Genomic DNA, 27,904 nt, shown 5'->3' with positions numbered 1-27,904 from the left:
TAGGCAGAGGGGAGTTTAGATTGCCCTTTGTGCCACTTGGCAGCGCAGAGGACAATCTAAACTCCCCTCTGACTGGAGATCAGGGGGCGGGGCCACCAGCCATGTGACCATTTTCAAGAGGTTCCGGAACTCCTTTCCACCGCGTTTCTGCTGAAAAAAGCCCTGAGTCTAAGAGCCTTGCTACAAGTGACATTTTACACGTGAAGGATAAAGGATCATTTTTGCAAGTCTTTCTGGGAACTGAAGTTCCTCTCCTCCACCCCTTTTCCTTTTGTTCCTTCCCCTCGCTGCCTGAAGAGACAGAGAAAGCCTGCGGCAACAGCAACTTTTGCAAATCGTTCCTCCATTCACAAGCCTGCTCTCAATGATCTTTGGGGCAGGCAGCTGCAACTTTCTCAGCTTTCTCCAGAGCATTCCCCCGCCCCTAGCAAGACGATTTGCAAAAGCTGATGTTGCCGTAGGCTCTCTCTGTCTCTTCAGGCAGCGAGGGGAAGGAACAGAAGGGAAAGGGGTGGGGGAGAGGAACTTCAGTTCCCAGAAAGACTTGCGAAATTGATCCTTTATCCTTCACGTGTAAAATGTCACTTGTAGCAAGGCTCTGAGTCTCTCAGATCCTAGTCTGACAGTCCAACACAGTAGTTTGCACTCTGTGGATCAGAGAGAGTCATGCTTGGAATTCCCGGCAACTAAAGGACTATAAGACTACTGTATGCCTTGCACCACCGCTCCTAGAATTAATATATAGCTATAATAATATTTAAATTTCCAGAGCACCACTGAACATGTAGAGCTGCCTCTCCCCAGCTTGTGTATCTGGAGTGAAGGGAAGGGCTTGCAAGACAGACTTATGACACAAGACAGCATGCAAGGTTTCAAGTTCTCTAGAACTCTAGATTAAAAAAATGCTTCTCTATGTTAAAAGTTTCCTTTAAGTTTCACTCTAGTTTTGCAGGAGAAGGACTGGTTAGAAGCTGTCTCTATGCCAGTTTTCTACTTGCAAGTTTTGTTTTATGGGCTAGCATTCAACAGTGGTCTGCCCCTTCTACCACCTCATTCAGCTGCATATGTTGACACGGCCTCTCCATAATCTTGATATAATTATCACGGACAAATTCTATCTTATTTTAAAAATAAAGCTGTTTGTTTTATTTTGGGCCAAAACCAATGATGAAATCATCCCAGTTTCTGCAAGGAGGTTAATAGTTTCTGCCAAGATAATTGGCCTTCTTTTGTACTAGGGTTCTTGTGACTACAAAACACTGCTACGCCATTAAAGGATAAAGGGCATTAAGTGGCTGATATGCAAGATGGGCTTTTGCAATTCAGTTTCCCCTTAGAACAAGGCTGCTGGACTCTTATTAACTGTAAGAACCAAACAGACTCCCCCTGGCATCTTCCCCCCCCCTGCTATGGAGAGCATTGAGACAGAACAAGATTTTAAGATTAAGAGTATCTTTTATTGCACATTTAGGCACCATGCATAGAAGCTCAACACAACTTTAAGGTACATCTTATTTTTCCTATCCTCACAGATCAATTCCTATATGAATTTTTTCTTACTATTTAATCAGTTTTGTAAGGTTGTCCAGACTAAGGGCTAAGCTACACATGACGAATGACACTTGAATGGCAAGTGGATTGAGTGGAGGGCAAGTGAACAGGGAGAAATACACTTGCCGTTCAAGTGTCATTCATCATGTGTAGCTTGGCCCTAAGGTAGAATTCTATTGACCTTACAGGAAGATAGAATGCTATTATTGACCCTACAGGAATTAATTACCTCCATCAGATCTAACAGAATTTCACCGTGGGCCCAGCTGTTGTTTCTTGACCCAAAATCTAGCATTTTAAATACATTACTTAAAGAACTTTCAATAGGGCGTCTTTTCCTGATTGGCCGATGACCTTATGTTATCTCTGACTTATATAACTTGCTTATCACATGTCAATAAACTTACTCTGCCTAGTCTGTTTCTTGGTTCATTTGCACTTTGGTTTTAGGCCTTTTGGCTTCCTTAGCAGCTATAGAAGCAAAAGGAAAGTTCTAATTTCTCTGAGAAAGTGTGGTCAGGATGACACACTAAGTTTCCAGCTAGATAAGAGGATGAGATTGTGCCCCTGGTGCAAGATCAGAGAAGTTCCAAGGTCAGAACATTGAAGGGAGTTTTGTAGTCACATTCCATCTCATTAACTCATAGCATTCTGCAAGTGGAGTGGTGAAGACTGGCTAGCTGCAGAAGCATGCTGTCACAGACCAAGCCTTTTCTTGATTGGCCAAGTTGGTCAAGCCACATTGCAGGCAGGTAGCCTTAAAGCTTGAACCTTCATTCTAGCTTTTGTCCTTCTTGGGGCAATATCCGCCGTAAGGATCAAGATTCTGGCTTAGGTGTTGGACTTCTGCTTCTGAGTGCTATGGTTGTGGGAGGAAGCCTGTAGCTACACACCATCTTGCCTTTGTTCTCTGGACGAGACTTTGAAGCTTTGAACCCTGAAGGACTTGGGATTGGCCTCTTGGTCTCAAGTTGAGGGTTAGCCAGAGAAGCGGGTGGTGGCATCATTACTTTGAAAAGTGAAAACTCACTTCCCAGCTTTCTGAGTTTTGTTTCTGACCCTGAAATGAAAAACAAACTTGTGGAACTTGTGGAACAGAAGTTTTTGGACAACTTATTCATAGTTACACAGCACATTTAGAGTTATTAGATGGTCTCTGGGAAAAATCCTGGACACAGAGGAGAGGGTGCCCTCGGTACTTACAGTGGGGGGGAGCTATCTTTGAGCTCATGCGCCCCTGGCCCCCACAGGATGATATCATTTCCAGAAGTGATGGCATGGTGCCACCTGCTGCTATCAGAGCCTTCCCACAAGGTAAACCAAGGCCCTCACTGCTGCTGGCAGTGCTTCCTCCTTTTGGCAGCAGAGCCAGGAGGCAGAATCGTGGATTTGCTCTGAGGCCTCGTCACACTCCACGACATTGCAGATCTCCTGGTTGGCGGAGGGGGGGTCAAGCTTTGAGGAGAGGAAGCATTTGACCCTCTGCACTTCTCCGGTGCAACTTTGTGGTCTGAAGGGACCTGGAGGAAGAAAAAGCTCAGGCTAAGTAAGAGTGTCACCTTCTGCTGCTTCCTGCTTGGTGGAGGAGGGAGGGAGGTGGCTCTGGGTAGGGCAGCTCTGGGCAGGGCAAAGGATGCAGGATACAGGGAGACACTCCCATCTGCACCGCTTCCTAAAGGAGGCTGCTGCTGCTTCTGCCTCCTTTGCTCCCCCTTTCACCTACTTGCCTGTACGCTCTTCTGACTGAAACAGCGCATAAACTTTTTGCCCACTAGCTGCCAGTGTAGGAATGTGGCTGTCACTAGGTGGAGCTCTGGACTTTGACAGGCACATGTCCCATGTCACCGCCACCTCCCCATCACCCACACAGTTGGGAGCCACAGGGAAAGCTCCATGGCCTGGGAAGCTGCTGACAATAGTGCACTGCCACCTTGCCAGCCACCCCCAGGTGGACTGAAGTGCCCCAGAAGTGGAGCCCAGGGCAGTGAGGCAAGCATCTTTCCTGTGCCAGTTTCAGTGCCCCCCAGATGTCTAGTATTTTCACTCAGTTTCCCCCTGGACAGTCCAAGAAAATACTGGGCTGCCCAGGTGAAAACTGGACACCTGGCAACCCTAAGCACATTTGCTACTTGTTTACTTCTTAATTTTCACACAAACACATAATATTGTCTTATGAGTCAGACCATTGGTCTATTGTGGTAAATATTGAGTGATTCCGCACACGTTGGATAATGCACTTCCAATCCTCTTTATAGATCATTTGGAATGGATTTTTTTGTGTGCGGAACAAAAAATCCACCTCAAAAGATTGATAAAGTGCATTGAAAGTGCATTATCCAACGTGTGCAGAATCAGCCAGTGTCTACTTACCGACAGCAGGTATCAGGTCAAGGTCGTTCACATAGTCTGCAAACTGAATATTTTGACTGGAGATGCTTGAATCTGAGACCTTCCGCATGCGAAGCAGAAGTTCTATCACTAAAGCCATCTAATATCTATATCTAAAATTATGAGCTCATTTTTAATGACCTTTGGATAAGCTTGAGTTGCTGAGAATCAACACATATCAGACCAAAATACTTTACATACATTCTAAGAGAAGAGTCTTCTGTAATTAGAAATGGTTTTGAGAAGCAAAGATTTTAAAAGAATGAGAAAATAGAAAAGAAAATAAACAATGTATGCGAAAAGACAACTGTAAAGTTGAAACAACAATTTTGGGGAAAATGCAGAATATATATATGAAGGTTTTGATAATGAACGGGGGAAAATAATTTAATATTAAAGAGTACCTCAGAGCAGGGAAATATAATGGTATACAGTGAAAAAGAAATCACAACATTTTAGTTTTAGAAGCTGAGGGGCCAATATTTCAGCAAAATAATTCAAAATAATTTCAAATCTTAAAACAAATGACATATTCTGGTGAAATAGGTGAATGCCAAAATAAAATTAGTACTAATGATCATTTAGCAAAGTGGTTATAATATATGGTCTTCAAGAATATAAGGCTTTTATTTCCAGACAAGTCTTAAAGAAGAGAATTAAATATAGAGAGTGTTTCCGATAATATGCTAGGGTCTATGACTCACATCTTCCTAGAAGTTGGCCCTGGCTTCTGGGCGGAACATTTTTACACATTTGCGGAATGAAGTAGGCTATTTAGATATGCAAACACCCTGAAGATGATTTGTTTGTTCTGTAAATCTCAGTTGTAATTCCCACCCCACTCTTCAATTTTTTCTGCTACCACACCCTATTGTATGTGTTTATTGATCATATTTTTTTATCAGTGAGTGCCCTAACTGTTGATTATATTGTATTCACTTGCACTGTGTAATCTGCCTTAGGTCTCAGGTGGGCTGTAAACCAACAAACCAATGCAAACAAACAAACAAACAAATGTTTTAATGATGTTTTGTTAGCTATCTTGGTGGCTTTCACAGGACAGAAAGGCTGCATACTCATTTTGTTAGTAGTAGTAGTAGTAGTAGTAGTAGTAGTAGTAGTAGTAGTAGTAATAATAACAACAACATTCGATTTATATACCGCCCTTCAGGATAACACCCACTCAGAGAGGTTTACAAAGTATGTCATTATTATCCCCACAACAAAACACCCTGTGAGGTGGGTGGGGCTGAGAGAGCTAGAAGCTGTGACTGATCCACGGTCACCCAGCTGGCTTCAAGTGGAGGAGTGAGGAATCAAACCCAGTTCTCCAGATTAGAGTCTTGCGCTCTTAACCACTACACCAAACTGGCTCTCAGTAGACAGAGATGTTGGTTGAGGTGTTGGAGACCTGTTGTTCCTGACTGCTGCATTTTATGTCTACTGCCTCAGATGTTTACATTTTGGCCTGCCATCTGCAGCTTTTTGCAGCCTTTTAAGTCCTGATAACCAACACCTTGTATTGCTGATTTTATGTATATTGTTTTATCCTGTTTTAAATGTGTATGATTTTACTGTGGTGACCCTCCCTGAGCATGTTCGAAGGAAGGGTGGGATATAAATATAATAAAATAAAATAATAACATACTACTACTACTACTACCACTACTACTACTACTGCTAATAACAATTTTGGGACCTTCTGAGTACTGCATCATATTATAATGCTACTAGATTACAGGATGGTTTTATGTCACTTACTCTCAGTTCTTCCCTCATAAATGCAATATGAAGATAACAGTGGACTACACTGCAGGTTTCCTGTAAACTATTCAGCCCCCTACTCCTACCAATATAGACCTAATCTTTTCAGTCACCCTTCCCCCATCTACAGTGTGGGGCCAATAATATTTAACAATATATTTCTCTGCTTCTAGTGTGAGAAGCTTATGCAGAACAATTTTTTTTCCACACTACCCCCCCCCACCAATATTTCCCCCCAAACCAGAAAGAAAGAAAGGAAGAAAAAATAGCATGTACTTTTTGTTTTGATAGGTGGGTGAGAGAGGACTGCCAAAACACATTGGGGTGTCCTATGAACTGTGGTCACTGTTGACACTTCAACAAGAGATTGTGAAGGATTAAGAAAATCACACAGGAAATTTGCCCAGCACCCACACATAGAAAAAAGTCTAGTTCTTTCTAAAGGCAATGGTTTTATTTGAGTTTTTACATTGATTCTTCCACAACTTTTGCCTGATAGATGGGAACAGTAGGTATTTTTGAAAACCAGCATGATTTTGCCTGGCTGTCGTGAAATAACGAGAAAGCGTTGGAGCGACACTTCCTTTCAGGGTGATGGAAGCACAGATAATGGTGGGCATTCCACTCTAGATTCCACAGGTTATTCTAGCTTGTCTCCATAAAAAGAAAGCGGGACGAATCCCCTCCCCATTGAATGAAAGTGAATGAAAAGTGAAGATTGATTTGTTGTTACCGACATCAAAAAATTCCACAGTACCCTTTTCATAATCCAGGGACACCCTGATCTTCCTGGGGTTATTATGCCTCAGGAGCAAAGGGGTCCAGTTAGGGGATGTAAAAGCCCAGTAGTTAAAAGGGACCCACGGGTGACTTGTTTTCCCCATAACCCAGATCCCCTCATTAGGAGAATGTCTGATTTCTCCTTTCCTCCTGACAGTCTCCCGCACAATGCCAAGCGCCCACATTTCCCCCTTCAAATCCACTTCTACTTCCCACCAATAACTTCCTGAAGTGAATGTCTCACAGCCCAGCACACCAGGCATAAGGTCAAATCTCTCATGGTTGTCAGGCAGGTCAGTCCGATATGTGCTTTCCCATTTCACACTCTTCAGATCCCAAGACAGAATAAGGCGGGGGTGAGCTGTGTCTGGATCCAGAATTACATTCACTAAAAAAGCAAAATAGAAAAAAAGAAGAAACTGTAGACTGGATGGAAAACATCAGTATCAGCTGCTAGGGAATGACTCACAAAATCTCCCTTTCCCAGACTTTACCACACTCTGGTCAAGCAGTCCAAAACGGAATGGCAAAGGCCACTTTATCAAACAGGACTCATAAAGAGCACAGCAGCAATGGGGCTTCCACATGGCATGTTTCCCCATAGTTTCCCTGCCCCAGTTTCCTGGAAGTTGCCATGAACCTGCTCCCCTGGACCAACAGGACTTTTGCAATTAAAAAAAAAATCTACACAAGAGTTTCGTTATATCAATACACCATTGTAACAATAAGTGCAGTGGGTCCTCTGATTTCCAGCTTTCATTTAAAAATCAGTAAGTCTCTAGCCCTTTACTTTGTGAAGATGTGCCTTTCCCCTTGTATCTTTGCAAGGGAAGGGGCTAGATACTTACTTTTTTTTTTTTTAAAAAAAAAAGAAAGCTGGGAATTCAGAGGACATGCTGCACCTATTATTACAATGGTATATTGATATAATTACATTCCTGTACTGATTTTTTTTAAAATAAAAAGCTCCTAGCAGCACCAGGGGTTGGGGTGGTCACATAGGGTCAGGGTGAAGAAAATCCAAATTCTTCTACATACACAGCAGCTATTAATCTTCCCAACCTCCAGGTAGTGGCTAAAGTTCTCCTAGAATAACAACTGATCTCCGGGTAACAGAGATTACTTCTCCTGGAGAAAACGGCTGCTTTGGAGGGCGGACTCTAGGCTCTGTCAGTTTCACCTCTCTACATGAGGACAGTTTAAAAGGACAGAGCAGTGGCAATTGCTCCTCAGAGGGTTCACCTCCCCTTTTGGGGAGGCAAAGATGAAATTAACAAACCCTTTGAGGAAGGATGTCTGCCAACTATGTCTTTTTAAACTACCCTCACTTAGAGAGGTGAAATTGACAGAGCCTTTGGTCAACTACGCTTCCTGGCTAACATTACGTCTCCTTACACATGAGCGTCCTCGTGTAAGATGTCTCGTGTAGACAGACTCTCAGATTAAGATTGGAAAACCATGGTTTGAAGAGGATTTACTGACCACGGTTAGGCTTAACTCTGGTTCTGCATTACGCATGAACACAATTATTCTGATTTATTCCCAGTTACCTCCGTTTCTGCAATGCAGGCTGGGATATCAGCCTGATCTCTACTGGAAAAAGAGCAAAGGCAACAAAACCATCATGTGTTGAGGCAAACCAGGATTTGAATAATTGTCTGTGAGCTGAATCCTAATTTCACAAACCAGCCATGGTGTTGGACGCTTCAGAGTATTTCCATGAATAGATGGGGTGATTTTTGTGAATTCACTCCTCCTGGTGAAGGCTTTTGATTCCCCTCTCAGGCTGTTCTTGGAAGTCCCCGTAGGAGCTGTATTTTGGGGGTTATTTTGGGCTGCAGAAAGAGTGGGGAGGTGAGGAACGTCCCCACTGTTGATGTTCCATGGGATTTAAGCTGTAGTTAAAATAAACTGTGGTTTCATGTTATGTCAGAACCAAGTCTCTGTCAGCTTGTGTGTGTAAAGTGCTATCAAATTGCATCCATCTCATAGGGTTTCAAGGCAAGAGATGAGCAGAGGTTGTTTACCATTGTCTGCCTCTGTGTAGCAACCACGGACCTTGTTAGTCCCCCATCCAAGTATTAACCTGGGCCAACTCTGCTTAGATTCTGAGATCTGATGAAATTGGACTAGCCTGGGCCATCCAGGTCAGGCCTCTATCAGCTTAGTTGGCGAGAATTGTCACTCCACACGTATATTACAGCTGTATCTATGAAAGTGAGAGAGAGCTCGGATCTCCTCTGGTGAAACACTGATCACATTATTATCCACTGTGCATTTCTCAACTTCCTGCTAGGCCAGCCCGATCCCTCGACTACCATTGGCTAAATATGCTAACTAGCCTGTTTTGGATAGCCCAAGTCTAGTATGGGAAATAAAAAATTAACTCTCAGTTTTCCAGACAAGGGAGAAGTTAAACCATCCTCCTGACACAGCCTGAGGGCGAAAGTAGATGTGATCTACTTTGGCATCCATGGGGATGCCACTGCAAAAACTGAGAGCCAGGGTGCTGCAGAGGTTAGAGTGATTGGGAGACCCAGATTCGAATCCCCACTCTGCTATGGAAGCTCGCTGGGAGACCTTGGGCCAGTCACACAGCCTACCTCCCAGGGTTGTTGTGAGGATAAAATGGAGGAGAAGAGAAGGATGTGACCTGCTTGGGGTCCCCACTGAGGAGAAATCCATGGTAAAAATAAATCAAACAGCCCCTCCTCATGGCTGTTTCAGCACATGAAAAGGTGCAGGTGGAGGGGGGGGGAGAAGAGTACTGTGCTGTAGGATCAGGCCCTAGCAATATTTTCAAATCACTTTAAAACAGCAGCGGTGTCCTTGTGGTACCCACAAGGATTCTGTCACATCTAGTTTAGCCCTGAATCAGCACTTAACCAAAGGAGCTGTTGTTCAGCTTCCACCCCCTAAACAGTTTCTCCTCTCCTTTAGTTCTTTGCAGATTGTTACCTTTCTTCGGTGCCTTTGGGGGCTGTTGAATGTCATCCCCAAGGCTTAGCGGAAAGATCCCTTCCTTTTCTGGGTAGCAATTAAGTTTTATCAGTGCTTGCTCCAGAGTCTCTGTTATGGAAAGAGGGATACATTTAGAGATATACAGCAAGGAGATTTCATGTGGAGAGAACTAAAAGAAGGGGATTTTCATAAAGATGGGATTCCTCAGTAATTCTGGCATTTAAATTAGGACCAAGTTGGAGGGATCCCTGCCTTGTGTTTAAATCAGGAGACATGAGTTGGCAGAGAAGTAAAAGGGCAGGAGGGTGTCTCAGGAATAAGAGGACCCTTTCCACAGGACTGGTGCATTTCACGGCAATTGATGTCACTTCACTTTCTTGGTCATGTAGTTAGATCAAGATGGGTAGCCACGTTAGCAGGGCCGGTGCCAGAGTTTCTGGCCCCTGAGGCTGGGGGCAGCTTCAGGGCTGTGGCCACCCCTATGCATGCACGTGCGCACCTGGACTGTGTGATGACATCACTGTGTGTGACATCATCACACAGCATGCGTCTGAGAGCCGGCCCCATTGGCATGGCAGGCAGGTGGGATGGAGTGTGGCTCCTGGCTCATCGGTTGGTGGAAGGAGAGAGATGATGAAGGTATGTGATCCTAGATGTTCCTTCTGTTGTCCTAATGGAGACCAGTGTGCTTTTGAGCACTATTGCCTCTTTTGCAGGTGGGGTGTGACTTTTGGTTATAAGCAGTGACAGAGTTCTTTGGGGTCTTCCCTAAGACTTTCTCTCCTTATCCCATTTAATTATTTTCTGCTGTGCACATGTGCTGTGCCTTGTCCATGTTATTCATAAGTAATTCCAGGTGGGTGTGCACTGCTGCTTTTGTGTAAGTATCCTCTGAATCTGCTGGCAAGGTTGAAGAAAGAAAAAAAGGGGAGATATCCTCCCAGCTGCACCAGGAAACATTGTCCCACTCTTGATGCAATTGAAGGAAGCCGCTTGAATCATAAGTAGAGATGGGCACAAACCGAAATACGAACCAAAATTAAGCACAAACTAGGCTGTTTTGTGGTTTGCGAACTACGGTTCATCAGATCCCATTTCTGACGAACCACCACGAACTTTTAGGCTGGTTCGTTTGGTTCATTTTTTGGTTTGTCACTGCAGACAGCCTGGTGCCAGTCAATCAGTTTCCTAGGTAACAGGGGATGGACTTCCTGCAGACCTTCTGCTGACCCGGAAGTGACGATTTTCTGACCTGGATGTGACATTTTCACGAACCAAACAAACTGGCTCGCGTACCAGGGGCAGGTTTGTGAAAGTTCATGGTTCATAGTTCGTGAAATTTGACGAACCATGAACCACATGGTTCAGGTTTTTTCCGGTTCGTGCCCATCTCTAATCCTAAGTAAGCTTGTCCTCCTTCCTCATAAACTGATAGGGCCTTGTGGGGAACAGGGAAAGAGACCACCTCCTCAGATGTCTCAAGGAAATCCAGTTCTTTTTTAAGCAGGGCTTTTTTTCTGGGAAAAGAGGTGGAACTCAGTGATGGAACTCAGGACTGCACAATGACATCACTTTGGGTCAGCTGGAACAAGGGGGGAGTTTTTTAAAGTTTAAATCGCCCTTAGTGAAAATGGTTACATGGCCGGTGGCCCCGCCCCCTGATCTCCAGACAGAGGGGAGTTTAGATTGCCCTCCATGCCGCTCCAGTGACCATTTTCAAGAGGTGCCGGAACTCCATTCCACCGTGTTCCCGCTGAAAAAAGCCCTGTTTTTTTTAGTAAGTAACATTCTCTGAAATCAACTCAGAAGCAGGATGCAATATTATCTGTGTAATTCCTGTCCCCAATACCTTCACATGTTTCCATTGCCTTCTTTAGAATACAATTGTTCTGAGAAAATTTTTTGAGTCTCTCCTCCAGCTCTGGAGAACATTTTATCAGCTGCCTCCCTTGCTCCTTTTCATAGCTACAGAAAAGATGGTTAAAGGACAGATGAAGAATATTGCATGTGGTGAGAAACTCAGCATTTAGTGGAGGGAAAAAAATCTGCTCACCAACAGGTACTTGGAGGCTGCAGTTTAACCCCAGGCAATGACAATTAAAAAGAGTGCCTGTTATAGAACTTAAAGAGATGTCCACCTGGATGGCTTTGGCTAACCCACAGGTACTCCCTCTGTGGCTCAGAGAGCCATATCTGCAGTTACCATCAACCAAAAGACCCACATTTGCTTCCATCAGTGGCATGAGGCTTACATCTCAGGGAACTGGCCACCAGCCACAAGCTCCCTCTAGCCAAGGGCCATGACCACATTCCTGAAACACAGGGCAAGAGCCACAACCGGGAACAGTGCTCAGAAGAGCCACAGGTCGCATGTCAAAGAGCCATGTGTGGTTCTTGACCCACTCAGTATCACTGAGCTAACCAATATTATGCTGGGTTAACTCATCAGTCACCTGAATCTGAATCAGTCGCCTGTTCACATCTGATGATACCAACAAAATTGAAGCTAAACAGCTGAGCTAAGAGGCCTCCATGCCTCCAAGACTGTAATGATGTTGCAGTTCTTAGATGTTAAAGATAGTTTCAGGTTTCTTCACTCTGGTTGGATCTACAGGTCAGTTTGTGCAAGAACCGGGGGTCTTCTCTCTCCCCCACCATAGCCATTTCCACGAACATGTGATACTGCCCTTTAACAAGTCAAATACTTGGTCTATCAAGGTCAGTATTGTGTTCTGGTAATAGCCATGCTCAGGGCTTTTTTTCTGGGAAAAGAGGTGGTGGAACTCAGTGGGTTGCCCTCGGAGAAAATGGTCACATGGCTGGTGGCCGCGCCCCCTGATCTCCAGACAGAGGGGAGTTTAGCTTGCCCTTCGTGCCGCTGTGCGGTGTGGAGGGCAATCTCAACTCCCCTCTGCCTGGAGATCAGGGGGCGGGGCCACCAGCCATGTGACCATTTTCAAGAGGTTCCGGAACTCCTTTCCACCGTGTTCCAGCTGAAAAAAAGCCCTGGCCATGCTGATTGGTGGGCTGCATGAGGAGGGGGAATTGAACAAAAATCATTCCCTCTTCCACTGGAAGAGCTCTGCTAATGAAAGAGGCATGCAGGCAAGGTGACTTTGTTCCTTCCCTTTCCTCACTGGAGCCCAACAAAAGCTGTGTCTACTACAGCTCACAGGTCTTGTGATACCAGAAATTGACTTCCGTAGTGCTAGAAATGGCTGCTGGTGAGAGGGGAAAGCAGAAGGGATCTGTGAATGTCAGTGCCTTCTGCTAACAGTTTGCTGGATTCAACCCACTGCCCCCCCACCAGAAGACCGTTTTAAAAGTCTGACTGTACCCATTAAAATTTGTGAACCTATTTTGTAAGATTTTTAAAAATTAGACTGAAGCCCTTACATGTCAGCAAAAGTACTAAAAGTACACAAAAAAAAGCCACAAACCTGCTTAAGGCACTTCTGGTCTCCTGAAAGAGAGAGACAGAAGTACATGTCAGTGACACAAGAGGAAACACGTACCAGGCACGTTCTGTTTGTGTATCTTTTCCTAATTGGGATTTCAATTGCCGTTTCCTCATCTGGGAGACTGATGCTCCCAAGGCCATGCCTTCTTGAATGTCTTGACTGACAGCATTTTTGGTAGACCCCTTCCCATGTGCAGGGGCCCACATGCAATAGTGGGTCCCACAGAACCAAAGTTCTCCCTCCCCAAGTCTGGAAAAATGACTGGAGTTGAAAGAGACCCTGAAAGAGGAGCAGGCTAGGAGTGGATGGTTTCCATGTCCCATTACTAACCTGTGTGGAGGGGTGCAATGAAAGTGCTAAATCAGGGGTCAGGTGATAATCCAAAGGATCGTTCTTTTGGCGACTCTCTTTATGAATTGTCTAAATGCATGTGTAGCTGTTAAACCGTTAAGTAAGTAATTTGCAATGTGCTAAGCAAATTGCATAGGCCCAGATGTGCTAACAAGTCATGCTGAAGAGACAGAGCCAAGCTACAAGTGAGGAATGACACTTAAACGGCAAGTGAACAGACTCACATGTATTCCTCCCTGTTCACTTGCGCTCCACTTGATCACATAGGGCCAAGCTACACATGACGAATGACACTTGAACGGCAAGTGGATTGAGTGGAGGGCAAGTGAACAGGGAGAAATACACTTTCCATTCAAGTGTCATTCGTCATGTGTAGCTTGGCCCACAGTGATCACTATGTGATCAAGGGAGCGCAAGTGAACAGGGAGGAATACATGTGAGTCTGTTCACTTGCCGTTTAAGTGTCATTCCTCACTGGTAGCTTGGCCCTCAGCAGCATTGCAAAACTTGGTGAAGCCTAAGCTCACCATTTGTGATTAATGGCCTGAAAAAAAGATGATGACTGTCCACGTGCAGAACTCTTGGTCTTTGTTAGAAATAACGTTTGGTTTATATCAGACCCAGCAGGGAATTTCTACTGTAAAGAATAGAGGCCAATAGGACTCAGCTGCACAAACTCAGAGCCAATAGAAGTGCAGAAGCTCAAAGAGAAAAAATGCCTCTAAAACCTCAGCTGCATACCTGATGGTACTCTCACTAACGCTGTAGGAGCAGATATGAAGTATGACTTTGGGTACCCATTTCTTCCTTGCCAATCTCAGTGTGTTCTTACCACTGAAGCTGAATAGCTGGCCACTAAGTAGACTCTCATAACTATATGAGTCATTGTGAATGAGGCAAAGTGACGGTGTTTATACGTACTTTACTTCATTATTTGCCACTGCTGATATATTGGGCTTAATAAACCAATTTGCTTTGTAAATCTAACCAGCTGTGCACATGCTTGTTTTGGTACAGCTGGGAATCCTGAAAGAACTTGATGCACAGGAATTACATTTAAGAGGGAATTGAGAAAGATACAGCACAGAAGATATATTTGTCTTTAAGTCTTACCTGCAGAAATTCTCTTGCCGGTTGCTCCCACTTCCCCTCAGCTATGGCAATCAGGCTACTAATACTGGAAATCTTTTCCGAAAGTCTGGTGATGTTTTCTTCCAGCCTAGTCTTGAACTTTTCCTCCAGATCTTCCAATTGGGCTAGCTGAAGGAGCTCTTTTTGTTCAAGAAAGTTATGCATTTGCATAAATGCAGACCTGGTTTTCTTCTTCTCCAGTTCTAATTGTGCCTGGATAAGACACACAGAAATTGGGAGCTATTAGAGGGTTGGCATGAGAGCCTAGACACATTACAGTGAATACACATTGTATGCATGTTAAGGAATTACTATGCTGCATTCAACAAGGGTGTGACTTATTGGTTTTATTAGCTTGGTGAATGCCCATTGGCTATTAAACAGATGTATGCACATGTATTCCTGTATGTACATAAATTCATGGTAACATATGCATAGGGTTGAGGATCAATCAGAAAAAAATGATTAGGGGCCTGTGATCTCAATATTAAAAGGAATTCAACACATTATTCTTGATTCTATCTTGTAGGAGCTGGAAAAGAGCAGTTGCTATGAAGGTCTGAGCAGCAATCTCTTTGAGTGGAATATGTACACTGTATAGATTTTAAATAATTTTTCATTTTGAGAAATTTGCAATTTAAGTTACAATAAATGCTAAATTATTTTAATTTACGTGAATATATATTAGTGATTACAAAAAGCCTGTGGGTTGCAAACTGTATCTTTATTATATATCTTTTTTGGGGGGGGGTCTGCCCCTGCTCGCACCACTTGCCAACCCTGTTGCTTGCTACGCTCACAATACTTAATAATAAATACCGAACGAGCAGTTCTGTCTCTTGCAAGAAGAGTTGCAGCAATACCTGATGAAGCAACAGCAAGAGCGATTGTCCTTTTTTTGTAGGCAAAATTACATTTATAAATTTTCAGCACTGGCTTTCTCCCTAATGGGGACCTAAAGCAGCTTACATCATTCTCCTCTCCTCCATTTTCATTTCATAGCCACGCTGTGAGGTAAGTGTGACTGAACATGCGTGAGTGGCCCATGTTAAGGAAGCTTCCATGCCAGAGGCAGTATTCAAACCTGGGTCTCTCTCTAATTAGACACTCAGCACACAGGTTCTGATAGGTCTGGGATGTTTGGCAACAGAGGGGACCTTTACCACTCTCCCTTTCTGTGCTGCCTGTCCTTCCTGGCGTCCTGAGAGTAAACCTTTGCTTCCTTCGCAAATAGCAGAGGATGTTCAGGAGTAATTGGGGCCAGGTTGTTCCAATTCCCTTAATTTTGGGCAGTGTAAATCCCATAATCATCTTGAAGTTGGGGGCCAACTTTAAAAAGTTTAGTTTTATTTCCTAATGAGTTATGGCTGCCACAATAAAATTACCTTTGCTTCCATTGCAAAAAGCACAGGGTGATGGGGGGTTCCGTAAATAATGTGGGGCAGGAAGTTCTGATACCCTTCATTTTTGGCACTGCAAACCTCATCACCGTCCTGAAAATGGTGTCCAGTTTTGAGATTCTTAACTTTATTCTCTGATTAGTTACACCTGCCACAAACAGTTAGATGGACAGGTGTGTCCTTTTGTTATTCTAGATAGATCTCTGAGCAATAACTGCAAATCCCTTCTGAATTTCTTTGTTACTAGACTGAAATTTTTCTGCCAAGTTGAAAAATAAACAAAAATATTCCATTTGTAATGTCTCCCCCGTCTTGTCTCTTCAAAAAAAATTATTTGGCATCAAGTTTCTTCATGAAAACCATTGCTCAATGATTCATGTGATGTTTGATTCAATTGGGAAGTGGGGTTCCCCCCTCCACTTCCCCACAGCATTGTGATGCTTCTGCACACGTCTTGAGTTTTTCCTGTCTTACCTGCAATTTTTCCCAAACCTGCTTTGTTATAATGTCTTGGGAAGGATCACAATAAAGCCAGGGGAATAGGAAAGTCTGCTTTTTTCTGCTATAGGGAACTGGAGCAGGGGAAATGAAAAGAAACCCGCCATGTGAGGTTACATTGTGTTGTATCTGTAGCAACTCGGGCTGACAGCTCCAAGTTGGGAAATTCCTGGAGATCTTGGCGGTGAAACCTGGAGAAACCTGGAGAAAGTGGGGTTTGGGGAGGGAAAGGACCTTGGCATGGCATAATTCCATAGAGTCCACCCCCCAAAGGAGCCATTTTCTCCAGGTGAACTGATCTCTGTGGCCTGGAGACCAGTTGTAATTCTGGGAGATCTCCAACCACTAGCTGGGGGCTGGCAACCCTAGTAGCAACTGGAAAACCGCACAAGCCTATCTCCATGTGGAAAATACTTTTTAAGATCTGAATTTACAGTGCAATCCTAAGAAGATTTCAATGGGCTTAGACTGGAGTAACTCTTTTTAGGATTGCTCTGTTAGTGTTGGCAAGGTGAAATTTCATTTTACTGTTCTTTCAGCGACATATAGGATAGCACATTCACACGGGCGAGCCATCACTTGATGCTACAAATATTAAATGTTTAACTTGCATGTTCTGACTAGGGCCATTTCCAGATGGCTTACCTGCCTCTGGAACGTTGTGCCATGTTGCGGGGAAAACGCAAAATATCGCGTTTTCTCGCGCGAGTTTTGCGCAACATCGCGCAAAACTCGTGCAAGAAAACGCAATATTTCGCTTTTCCCCTGCAACATGGCACGACGTTCCGGAGGCAGGTAAGCCATCTGGAAACGGCCTAGCTTATGGACACCACAGAAAAAACATAGGCTCATGCCTAACACCAAAAGTTCTTTTGCCTTGCTCACAGAAAGCATGGCAAGTTTTTCAATCAACAGCAAATTTCAGTACACATCATAACATGAAACACCTACCAGACATTCCCGAATTCCCTGCTCTTCAGCCAGTTTCTGAGCCACAAGATTTTTTCTCTCTTTCTCCAGAGATATCAGACGAGCCTTCATTTTTTCCTGCACAAACAGAAAAGACTTTGGACCTGGAAGCTCAGCACTTCTGATAATAGTCTGCAGTTTTCATAACAACAACAACAACAGCAACATTTGATTAATATAACGCCCTTCAGAACAACTTAATGCCCACTCAGAGCGGTTTACAAAGTATGCCATTATTATCCCCACAACAAATACCCTGTGAGGTGAGTGGGGCTGAGAGAGCTCCAGAGAACTGTGACCAGCCCAAGGTCACACAGCTGGCTTCAAGTGGAGGAGTGGGGAATCAAACCCGGCTCTCCAGAGTAGAGTCCACACTCTTAACCACTGCACCAAACTGGTATAGAAAACCATACATTATTTGTATTGTCGAAGGCTTTCACAGCCGGAGAACGATGGTTGTTGTAGATTTTCCGGGCTGTATAGCCGTGGTCTTGGCATTGTAGTTCCTGATGTTTCGCCAGCAGCTGTGACTGGCATCTTCAGAGGTGTAGCACGAAAAGACAGAGATCTCTCAGTGTCACAGTGTGGAAAAGATGTTGGCAGGTAATTTATATCTACTCAGGAAGGTAGGGTTGGGCTGAGTCATCCTGTAAGAGTTTCCTAGGGTGTGGAATGCTAATGGAGGGAGGCTTCACTGTATCCTGAGGAGGTTCTTTTGCATCTGGATTGGTGCTTGATATGCTAATCTTCTCTGCAGTGCTATTGTAGGATATAGAGTATTTTGTTAGCCTGGTGTTTTTCAGGACTGGAAACCATGCTCTATTCATTCTTAAAGTCTCTTCTTTCCTGTTGAAATCGTGCTTATGCTTATGAATTTCAATGGCTTCCCTGTGCAATCTGACGAAGTAGTTGGAAGTGTTCTCCAGTGTTTTAGTGTCCTGGAATAGGATACTGTGTCCTGTTTGAGTTAGGCTATGTTCAGCCACTGCTGATTTTTCAGGATGGCCAAGTCTGCAGTGTCTTTCATGTTCTTTTATTCTTGTCTGGATGCTACGCTGTGTGGTCCCGATGTAAACTTGTCCACAGCTGCAGGGTATGCAGTATACTCCTGCAGTAGAGACCCCCTCAGTACTGCTGCTTACCAGCCCCATGGTGCAGAGTGGTAAGCTGCAGTACTGCTGCCCAAGCTCTGCTCACGACCTGAGTTCGATCCCGGTGGAAGCCGGGTTCAGGTAGCCGGCTCAAGGTGGACTCAGCCTTCCATCCTTCTGAGGTCGGTAAAATGAGTACCCAGTTTCCTGGGGGTAAAGTGTAGATGACTGGGGAAGGCAATGGCAAACCACCCCGTAAGAAGTCTGCCAAGAAAACGTCGTGGTGCGATGTCCCCCCATGGGTCAGTAATGATTCGGTGCTTGCACAGGGGACTACCTTTATCTAACCCAGTCTTATTATAATGTTCATTGTATGTCTTATATTGTTTTGTTGCATCATTTTTAAGTTTTGTAATTGGCCTTAAAATAGCATGAAAGGTGGATTATAAATAAATACATAAATTCCTTTACCCTAACTGATGGTCAGTCCCTCCAATTTCATCTGTAGCCTCTGTCCATTTGCAGTAAATGAGAGGCAGAGCATACACAAGCACAGAAGTGTTATTATGACCTTTAGACTGAACACTCTGTAGATGTGTGGAGGATTGTTTTATCCAGCCATAACCTCCACCAGGACTGATTAGGGCTCAGCTCTAGCATCTAAGCCTGGTACATTTCCTTCACTGCAGAATACAGAGAGGATCTGGAAATCAAGAATTAGGGGAAGGGCTTCCAAAACAGAGAAGGCTTCCCCTGCCAAATATCTAGATGATTTCGTACCTTGTATTCAGAGACAGCCTCTTCCAGGAGAAGTACAACATGTGCTCTGTGCTCTGGGGACCTCTCACAGGCAACACAAACTAATTCTCCATCCTCTATGCAAAAGAGGTTGAGTTCCTTCTTATGTTTTATACAAAGAGGTTCTTTCGTTGGCTTTATGTGAAGGAGTTTGAGCTTTTCAACTATATTGGCCAACTGACAGTTTCGCCGGAAATCTCCTTTCTTGATTGGGAACCTACAAACAGGACACTCCAAGTCCCCATGTTTTTCCCATGTTTCACAGTAGTCAGTGATGCAGGCCCGACAGAAGTTGTGGCCACATTCCAGGGTCACGAGGTCAGTCAGATACTCCAAGCAAATGGGGCACCTGACTTCCTCTTCCATGTCTGTGGAGGGTGTGGTTGAGGCCATGGTGGATGGTGTCTCTGTGACTTTGCTGTTAGAAGATGCCGCTCGCGTGACCTGTAGGAAAGTAGCAGGACAAGAAACAAGAAATCCCTGTTCGGTAATAACTACTTCACAGTCTCTCCAGTGGGAATGGAACTCTTTCAAAGAAGTTTTAATGCACTGTATTCTTCATCACAGTGCTGGCTTTTTTTGGAATGCCCTTTCAATGGGTATCTGCCCAGTCACCTTCCTAACTTTCATTGGCAAGTAAAGACCTTCCTGTCACAGGAAGTTTTCTACTGTTTGATGGTTGCTTCAAGCTTTTAAAAAGATGAGAATGGTTGCCATTAACTATAACGTTATTTTAGAATGTTTTTCCTCAGTGGTGGCAGTGCATTATGCTACTTCAATTGATTTAACTAGCACTGTCCTATTTAATTTAATTGATAGATGGTTGCAGGGCTCATTTTGAGGGGGAACGCACAGGAACACAGTTCTGGCAGTTCCCCAAAGAGGCTCTCAGCCATTAGGTCCATTTTGGCCTGGACTGGGGCTGAAACGGCCCAGATCAGGCCTCTGACGGGTGGTGGATCACTCTCCCACTCAGCAGCGGTCCAATCCTGATCATTTTGGGCCCCTTTTCAGACCCTTTTTGCCATTTTGGGCTCAATTTCGGCCCTGAATGGCCAGGATTGGGTCCAAAACAGCCAGGATAGGTAATGTCAGGAGGTGTGGCATATGCAAATCAGTTATGCTAATGAATTATGCTAATGAGTGCCTCCAGCTCTTTTTCTACGAAATGACCCCTGGATGGTTGTGATTATAATGCCGTAAACTACAAGAGGTACTTGAAAAATAAAAAAGTTACTAAATGCTATAAATAAATCAACATGTTAAGATTCCAAAAATCATTTTGCTTGGAAAGTCTGTTTGTCTCTCACCATACTCTATGGAAACCACACGTTCACTTTCTCACCTATTTCAATATTTATCACCTGCTTTTCTTTCCTGCGGCAACCCAAGCAGCTTACAACGTTGTTCTCCCTTCCTCTGTTTTAGCCTCCAAACAACAACCCTGTGGTTCTGGTTAGGCTGAGAATTACTGGCTCAACATCACCAGCAAGTTTTTATGGGGGAGGATCTGAACCTGGGTCTTCCAGATCCTAGTCCTACACAGCAACAAGTTCGTAAAAATACAGTCTTATAACAGACCACAGCAATTATTAAAATATGATTAACAGAGTTATTGCACCGTCCAGGATCTTATCTCAATGGCTACATTGAAAAACATTGCCACTTTTCCAGTGCTGTGTACATTCTCTCTAGCGAGAATGGTAGCTTCTAAGTTAACTCCCTTATGATAATTACAAGACAGCAACACACTCTATCACCCCTGCACCACAAGTACATAATCAGTTGTCTAAAGGGATATTCTTATAACGACCCTCAAGAACTGTTGATGGAAAATGTTCCAATAGGCTAAAGGAAAAGCTCTCCTATAGAGATACTCAAGGTTTTCAAATAGCTTGCATATTTCGTAAGGACTGGAAAAATTAAAGTCCAAGTTTAAAGGTGGGTAAGGTCTAGGACTTTCCTTTAACTACAGCATAATGGAGATCTTTTCTCTCCTGCAAAACAAATCTGTTTTCTCTGCCAAGCACTGAAGTTTGGAGACATGCAAACACTTCCTCTTACACACTGATCAAGACTATGGCTCTTCTCTCCTGTTACGGACTGGGACCCGATACAAAATAAGATCTGCTGATAGTGAATGGGAGGGTGCTAAACGTCCCCCCCTGCTTTTTCCCTGGTTCAGAGCCTGTCCCTCTAATCTTCCTTTCCAAGCTCTCTGCCATTCAAACCCTCAAAACTCTGCAATCCTGAAGCTGCCTGAAGAAACGGCCATTGTCCGCAAGCCGTCAGAGTAACAAAGGAATGCCACATTTACCTGCTGAGATTCCCGAAATGAAATCAAGGAGGGACTCAGTGGGAGGGAGTTAACCTTTGCCCAGAGACTGTGAATTCACAGGCTTGCAGTAAAGAGCAGTCTTAGGTCCCCTGGCACCCCAGACTACCTGTCGGTCTTTCCTGTCACGAGAAGTCGAGCTAGAAAGTCCAGTTTCCTGGATCGAATTGCAGATTCATATGCATGTTAACAAACAAATTAGCTAGCAATAAACTTTTAACTGCTAGGCAGTGTTTCCCCACCTATAATAGATGTAAAGGTATGAATCACAAGATTGTTTGAATTATAAAGTGCCAATAACTGCAAACGGGTCCCATGCTAGCCAGGGTGGGGCTTTCAGCCTGCCTAGAGTAAATATTTGTTCACGTCCATGTAAAAGTATTGTAAATAATTATTGGATTACATCAATATTGAACAAGGTTGTTTCTCCCAAATAATCCAGCCCTTAAAAAGACTGCCCAGATTATTAATCAATCTAGGTAGCCAAGTTTAATGTTTTAGAAAAAGTGATGGTTTAGGAACAGAGACCTGGGTTCAAATCCTTACCATGCTATGAGGCTCACTTTCATACAGGTTATTTAATCCACTTTGGCTTCCAAAGGGAAAGAGCATTTTAAAAAAAAGATTTCATACACCTTGGGGATAAAATATTTCCCCTTTCTTTGTATGGGCAATTTTGCCATTTTTGACGACATACCTCTTTGGATTTTCTTCTGAATTCTGGATAAAGTCTCCCTTCAGATTTCAGAGCAGCATTTCAAGAGTTCTTTACCGAATTTTCTGCCTGCACAGTTAGTTAAGACTCAAGACTGCTAAGAAAGCAGAAAGTGGCAAGAAAAAACACAATGTAACAATTTGTTGCCCACTGTGGTACCTTTACTCTATCCTTTGTAGATAAAATCGCTCACATTGGTATACTCTTGAGTCCCTGAGCGTAATAATAATAATTGCATTTATATACTTGTCTTCTAGGCAGATTAGTGCCCCACAGAGTGATGAACAAAGTCAGTGTTATTATCATCCCCACAATACAGCTGGGGCTGTGTGGAATGGCTTACCCAAGGCCACCTACTAAGCTTGTGGCAGTAGTGGGATTCAAACCAGCAAAGTGCTGATTTGTAGCCCATCCTCTTAACTACTATGTTACAGCATCATAGTATCTTTTGGACCAGTCAGTTCCACCTGTAACAAAAATTAGGGTGGCCAACACTGGTGTAGGATTCCTGCAGATTTGGTAGGGGGTGCCAAGGGAGGGCAGAGCTCAGCAAGGATGTGATGTCGTGTCCTATGATGTCACTTCCAGATCAAAGATAAGGTGATGCCACATGATGGCACTTCCAAGTCAAAAGGTAAAGCCCTCAAACTCTCACCTTCCTATGAAGTCACCTTTCAAAATTTAAATTCCTTGAATCCTTACCTTACATCATTTCCAACTCCCTTGCCTTTCCCCCACTTTATATTACTTGTAGGCTTCCTATCCAGAGTAAGCCCCTTTCCTGTAAAATAACAAGAAATTGCTTTTTTATGCTCCAGCACTTTATTTAAACTCCAAGCTTTGTTAGGCACTCTAGCACAAGCATTAACATTGGTTTTTCTGTGGGATTTTCTCACTCTGCTTCCGTCCTGAAGCAATGTTTATCCTTGCTTCTTGCAGCAACTCCAGGTTCTTCTTTCGGAAATTATGGAATTTCTCATGATGTTCCAACTGCATCTGCAGCTCCGCTTTCACAAGGCTTTCACTCAACTGGTTTCTTTCTTGTCTCTCCAATTGTGTCATTAAACTGAAGACTCTCTCACAGTAGGAACTGGACACAAGGATGGAAAGTGCAAAAGAGACCAACGTCAACATTTGGCTGTCTGGCATTTCTTTGAAAACCTCACCCACCTCTGGTCTATCTCCTGTTCCTGTGAGAAGATCTCTTCTCAGCATTCTGAAAAAATAGAGGAATAATTGAACAGTTTGTCAAAGTTTATGTCCACAACGGCTAAAACAAAACTCTCTAATGAAGCCCATTCCACAGGATTGTCAAGCGAGAGGAGTGTCATAGCCTTGAAAACTGACCTGTCAAAATCATACAGTTTCTCAAAGTATTCAGTGCATTGCGTCAACATCTGGTCCACTTATGCTCTAAATTTCTGGATGTCAGATGGAGAGTGGTGGTCCATTCACAGGGAGGGTGGGTTAAAAATCGAATTAATAAATAATAAAATAAATAAATGGCTTGCATGGGCCAAAATCATGTGGGACAGGGGACTGTAATAAGGTGGGGTATTGGATGAGGCCAAACAAAAAAGCTGGCTGGATCCAATCTTAGAGTTATCAACTGCCTAGAGAGAAGAAAAGTCTTGTCCCTTTAATACAATTTTTTTTACCTCCATGTCCTTAAAAGCTTCAGCCACCTATTTTCACAGAATGTGACTCTATTAAAGGGGCAGAACTTTTTCTCAGGGCTATCTTGGAGAAGATGATATGTGTCCAAAACACTGTGAAGTTTCTTTCACTGAGGGATCACCCCTAACATGATGTAGGGAGCTCTGACTCTCAAGAGCTCATAAACCTGGAAATCTAGTTGGTTTTTAAAGAGCGATTGGACCCATTCTCCAAATGACACCTAAGTCTAGTTAAGATCTTTTTTTTCCAATGAAGGGTGAATTATTTACATGATTCCTTGATTAGGGGCTGCATTTGAACACACTCTGCTGATTAAAAAAATGCATCCAGTTACTGCCGCTTGGTGTTTGTTTCATCAGAGACTCTATTCTGGTAGAGGAAAAAGGGGGAAAGAAGTCAGGTCATGGCAACCCTAAACATCAGCGGTTTCATTAAAAAACCCCCACCCCTTTTCAGTCTAAATTCATCATTAAGAGGAGGATTTCCATAAGTAGGATTCTTACAGGTGGCATCCTCCAGATGTGTAAGACTGATAACTGCTCTTACATGTATTTTTTCTGTTGTGGCCTTCACCTTTTGGAGGAAGCTCCTACAGTGCTGCCATTTTGCAAATGTAAAATGGAACCGCTCTGAGGGCATTTTTATAAGGGCAATGGAGCTGTGATGTGACACAACAGTTTATGAAGATGCTTTTGTAAAGGGAATGGGACCGTGATCTATGCCACAACATATGGTATGTCTTACCTGTATATTGTAAGTAGTATCTTGCTTGGTTCCCTTGCCCAGTCTCAATATACAAGACTTGATCATTAAGATGGATGCTGCATTGGACAGAAGTACAATTCTCTGTTCCAAATTTCTCCCTGGTTCAAGTTGTTCAAGAGGGACCATGGCAGATCCTGTTATTGGTCCAAAATCACCTTTCCTAGTCTTAGAATGGCTTTAACTTCTCGGAGGTTTCAAACCATTCTAGAAGGCCCTCATTCTTGAGGGTCATATAACACACAAATACCAATTGATGTCCATTTCTGTATTTGTGGAGCTTCATTCTCAAAAGACCTTCCCATTATCTTTTGTTCTGCCCTTTGTATACAGAGCCCAGAAATACATTTCTTGGGAAAATCTTAAAAAAACATTGATTCTTCTCCTGTGATGGAAAAATTAACCTTCCTTCTTTCTGACCTGGATCTACACATCTCTTACAGCTAAGAAAATCAAGGCTCAAGGTATGCTTAGATTCCTTCATGTGTATAATGAATGTGCTTTTGTGTTTTAAGTAATTTTAATGTTTTTAACATCATAGTTTTATTGTTTGTGTATGTTTTGCTTATCTGTTTTACTTAGTTTTATTTGCTTGATTGTGATGGCCTTTGGCCACATGCCATAAATTCATTCTCTTACTGGATTATTCTGTACTTTTGTAATTCTATTTTCTACATTGTTTGACATGTCGGATTTATTTTTGTTTGCAGTTTCTAATTTTTGTAACTCTTGTCCTATTGAATTATCGGGCGTCTATGCAATCACATTGTTTTATTCTGTGTCTTGAGTCTAGATGGACAAAGGCAGGCTATAAACGAACGAACGAACGAACGAACGAACGAACGAACGAACGAACGAACGAACGAACGAACGAACGAACGAACGAACGAACGAACGAACGAACGAACGAACGAACAAACAAACAAACAAACAAACAAACAAACAAACAAACAAACAAACAAACAAACAAACAAACAAACATCTTCAGTGTTCCTTTTCAAGGCTTGCTGGACCACAAAACAGTCCCTAGGAAGTAAGCCACATTGAACTCAGTGGGACCTCCGTCCTGAGCAAAATCCACAATTAAAAGACAAAAAAGTACAACAGTAAATAGAGGGTTTATGTGTGGAAACAGGTTACTGAAGCTTTTAATGGCATGGCAGTAAATAATATCCTATAGCATTTGCTGCAGATCAAACATATTAAGTCTCTGTTAAAGAGAAAGGGCATCTTGCTTCAGGTTTGTTAGAAATCCTGATGTTTGGCTCCTCATGGCAGGATTCATCTGGGTTTGCAGGGGCACATAGACAACAAAGCCATCAGTTGTCCATTTTCAGTTGTTCTTCCCCATTTTAAATAAAAAGATTCCTGGCCCTGGTCGGAGAGTGACCATGTTTTACTACCCCATTAGTAGGCAAATGTCACCCGCCTTACGGTTAGAATAAAAGTTGGGGGCTCATGAGTAATTGTGTGGGGATCGATGGCTGGGAAACAAACCTGCTTCCTGTAAACAGAGTCTCCAAGCTTAGAAAGCTTTGACACACTATTCAGCTAACATTAGAGTAATTACCTGGTGCCTTGAGTCAGACTGAAGAGGTGGCTCCCACTGGCGTGCAAAACAGCCTCACCCTTGGCTGAGAACTGTGAATTTCTCAGAGCCAAGCTACAGGTGACGCCTTACACAGGTTGGACTCTCGTCAGCTTTCCTCAAGTTTTGATGGGAAATGTAGGCGTCCTGGTTTTACAGCTTGGCTCTCCATTACAGCTGCAAGACCAGGATGCCTACATTTCCCATCAAAACTTGAGGGAAGCTGACAAGTGTCCAACCTGTGTCAGGCATCAATTGTAGCTTGGCTCTCAGTCTTCATACATTGCTTGCACAGGCCCAGGGCTGTAATGTAGCATCGATTTCGACTTCCCTGAAAGCTGGCACCCCACAACATTCCTGCTCCTCCCCCTTGCTTCCTTTCTCCAGAGATAAGCTGGTGAGCTTATCTTCCTTCATTATCATATTGCTAGTAAACAAATCAGGCAAGTTCATGAGCCACAATTTTGCAACTGATAAGCAGCATTTCTTGGAACAGGTAATAAATGTATGACTCCAAAGTCTGCTTGTACAATATATTCCCAGCCACTGCCAATCCCTTGGAGACAGAGAACTTTTACCACCTGCTCTGGTCACTTCCCTGCCTCTGTGGATTAGTTTGCTGTTGGCAGGTAGATTTGTTGTTTTTTAAATGTATGTATTTGAGGCCTGTTGCTTTCTTTTACTGTAAGCTGCTTTGAGTCTACACTCAGCAGAGAAAAGTGGGGTAAAAGTATTCCAATAAATAAAAAATTAAATTAAAATAAGATCAGTCTGAAGAAGGGAGCTCTGATTCTTGAAAGTTCGTATCCTGAAAATCTCTAAGGTACCACTGGACTCAAGTTCTGCTATTCTTCTGCAGACCAACATAAAATGCAGGTTCAACTAGTTCACAAGGTCACAACCTTCAGTGATGGATATAACTCTGGGCCCTGCTCAGTGAACATCTGCAGGGCAAGTCTGGCATGCCAGAAGACCCACAGATCCAGAACAGATCGGATGTGACCAGAGGCATGAGCCAAAGGGCAATAGCCAAAACATGTAGCCACTGCCTTGGAAGAGCCATTTGCAGAACTACAGACAACCCAAGACATATTGCTGTATTGTCTGTTTATTTGCTTTATGTATATTGTATTTTGTTGTGGTAAGCCACTTTGGGTTTCTTCAATTAGAGAAGTAGGATATCAATATTCAAATTAAATAAATAACATCACAGACAGGAGCAAAAAAAAATCTTTAAGGACTGTCCTTGATCAATAACGATAACAAGAAGGGCCTGTGAAAAAAAATCATAGGGGAGATCTGAGGGAATTGTGTGGGGCTCCCTTTCACCACCATCCCTCGTGGTGATGACAAGCCTAGCAAGGAACTCACGCCCAGTGGCAGCTGCAGTTGCTTCCTTATGATGTTGCTCTTTCACCTCGGTTTCCAAAGACCCTCCCCTTTTCATCTTTCCCCCTCCCAAACACTGTTTCTTGTTTGTCTCCTGCCCAACCACACTTCCTTTTTCCTCAGCTGCTCCTTTTTGAGGGCTGGGTACGTAGGGGCTCGCAGTGGAGGTTTGTGGCCTAGCAGCAGCTCAGAGTCACGGTGTACTGTGTATGAGGCTGCTAGACCTTCAGGAGCTTGTTGCTGTGGCAGATGGCCCTGCCGTGACTCACAGCCATGGCGTCCAGGCTGGGGAGAG

The 27,904-nt window shown here is 43.5% G+C and overlaps 1 protein-coding gene across 1 annotated transcript; it reads right to left on the bottom strand.

Moving 5' to 3' along the window:
- Positions 1 to 6,158: 6,158 nt before the first annotated feature.
- On the bottom strand, positions 6,159 to 21,491 carry LOC129328864 (tripartite motif-containing protein 10-like). The gene is made up of 8 exons (XM_054978175.1): positions 21,461 to 21,491; positions 19,126 to 19,587; positions 17,237 to 17,332; positions 14,370 to 14,600; positions 12,885 to 12,907; positions 11,294 to 11,409; positions 9,442 to 9,552; positions 6,159 to 6,871 (listed from the first exon to the last, which is right to left on the bottom strand). Exons 2-8 carry the CDS (start codon positions 19,534 to 19,536, stop codon positions 6,330 to 6,332), a joined length of 1,530 nt encoding a protein of 509 aa, XP_054834150.1. The 5' UTR covers positions 19,537 to 19,587; positions 21,461 to 21,491; the 3' UTR covers positions 6,159 to 6,329.
- Positions 21,492 to 27,904: the final 6,413 nt, after the last annotated feature.

Source organism: Eublepharis macularius, chromosome 4 (genome assembly GCF_028583425.1).
Source record: "Eublepharis macularius isolate TG4126 chromosome 4, MPM_Emac_v1.0, whole genome shotgun sequence".
Lineage (NCBI taxonomy): Eukaryota > Metazoa > Chordata > Lepidosauria > Squamata > Eublepharidae > Eublepharis > Eublepharis macularius.
This window is presented reverse-complemented; position numbering and strand designations above follow the sequence as displayed.

Coding starts and splice junctions, on each gene's coding strand:
- LOC129328864 (XM_054978175.1), bottom strand. CDS start 19,536: ATGGCCTCAACCACACCCTCCACAGACATGGAAGAGGAAGTCAGGTGC. Junction 12,908..14,369: donor CGGCAAGAGAATTTCTGCAG/GTAAGACTTAAA, acceptor TCTCTCTTTCAG/GAGACCAGAAGTGCCTTAAG. Junction 9,553..11,293: donor GGCAATGGAAACATGTGAAG/GTATTGGGGACA, acceptor TTTCCATAACAG/AGACTCTGGAGCAAGCACTG.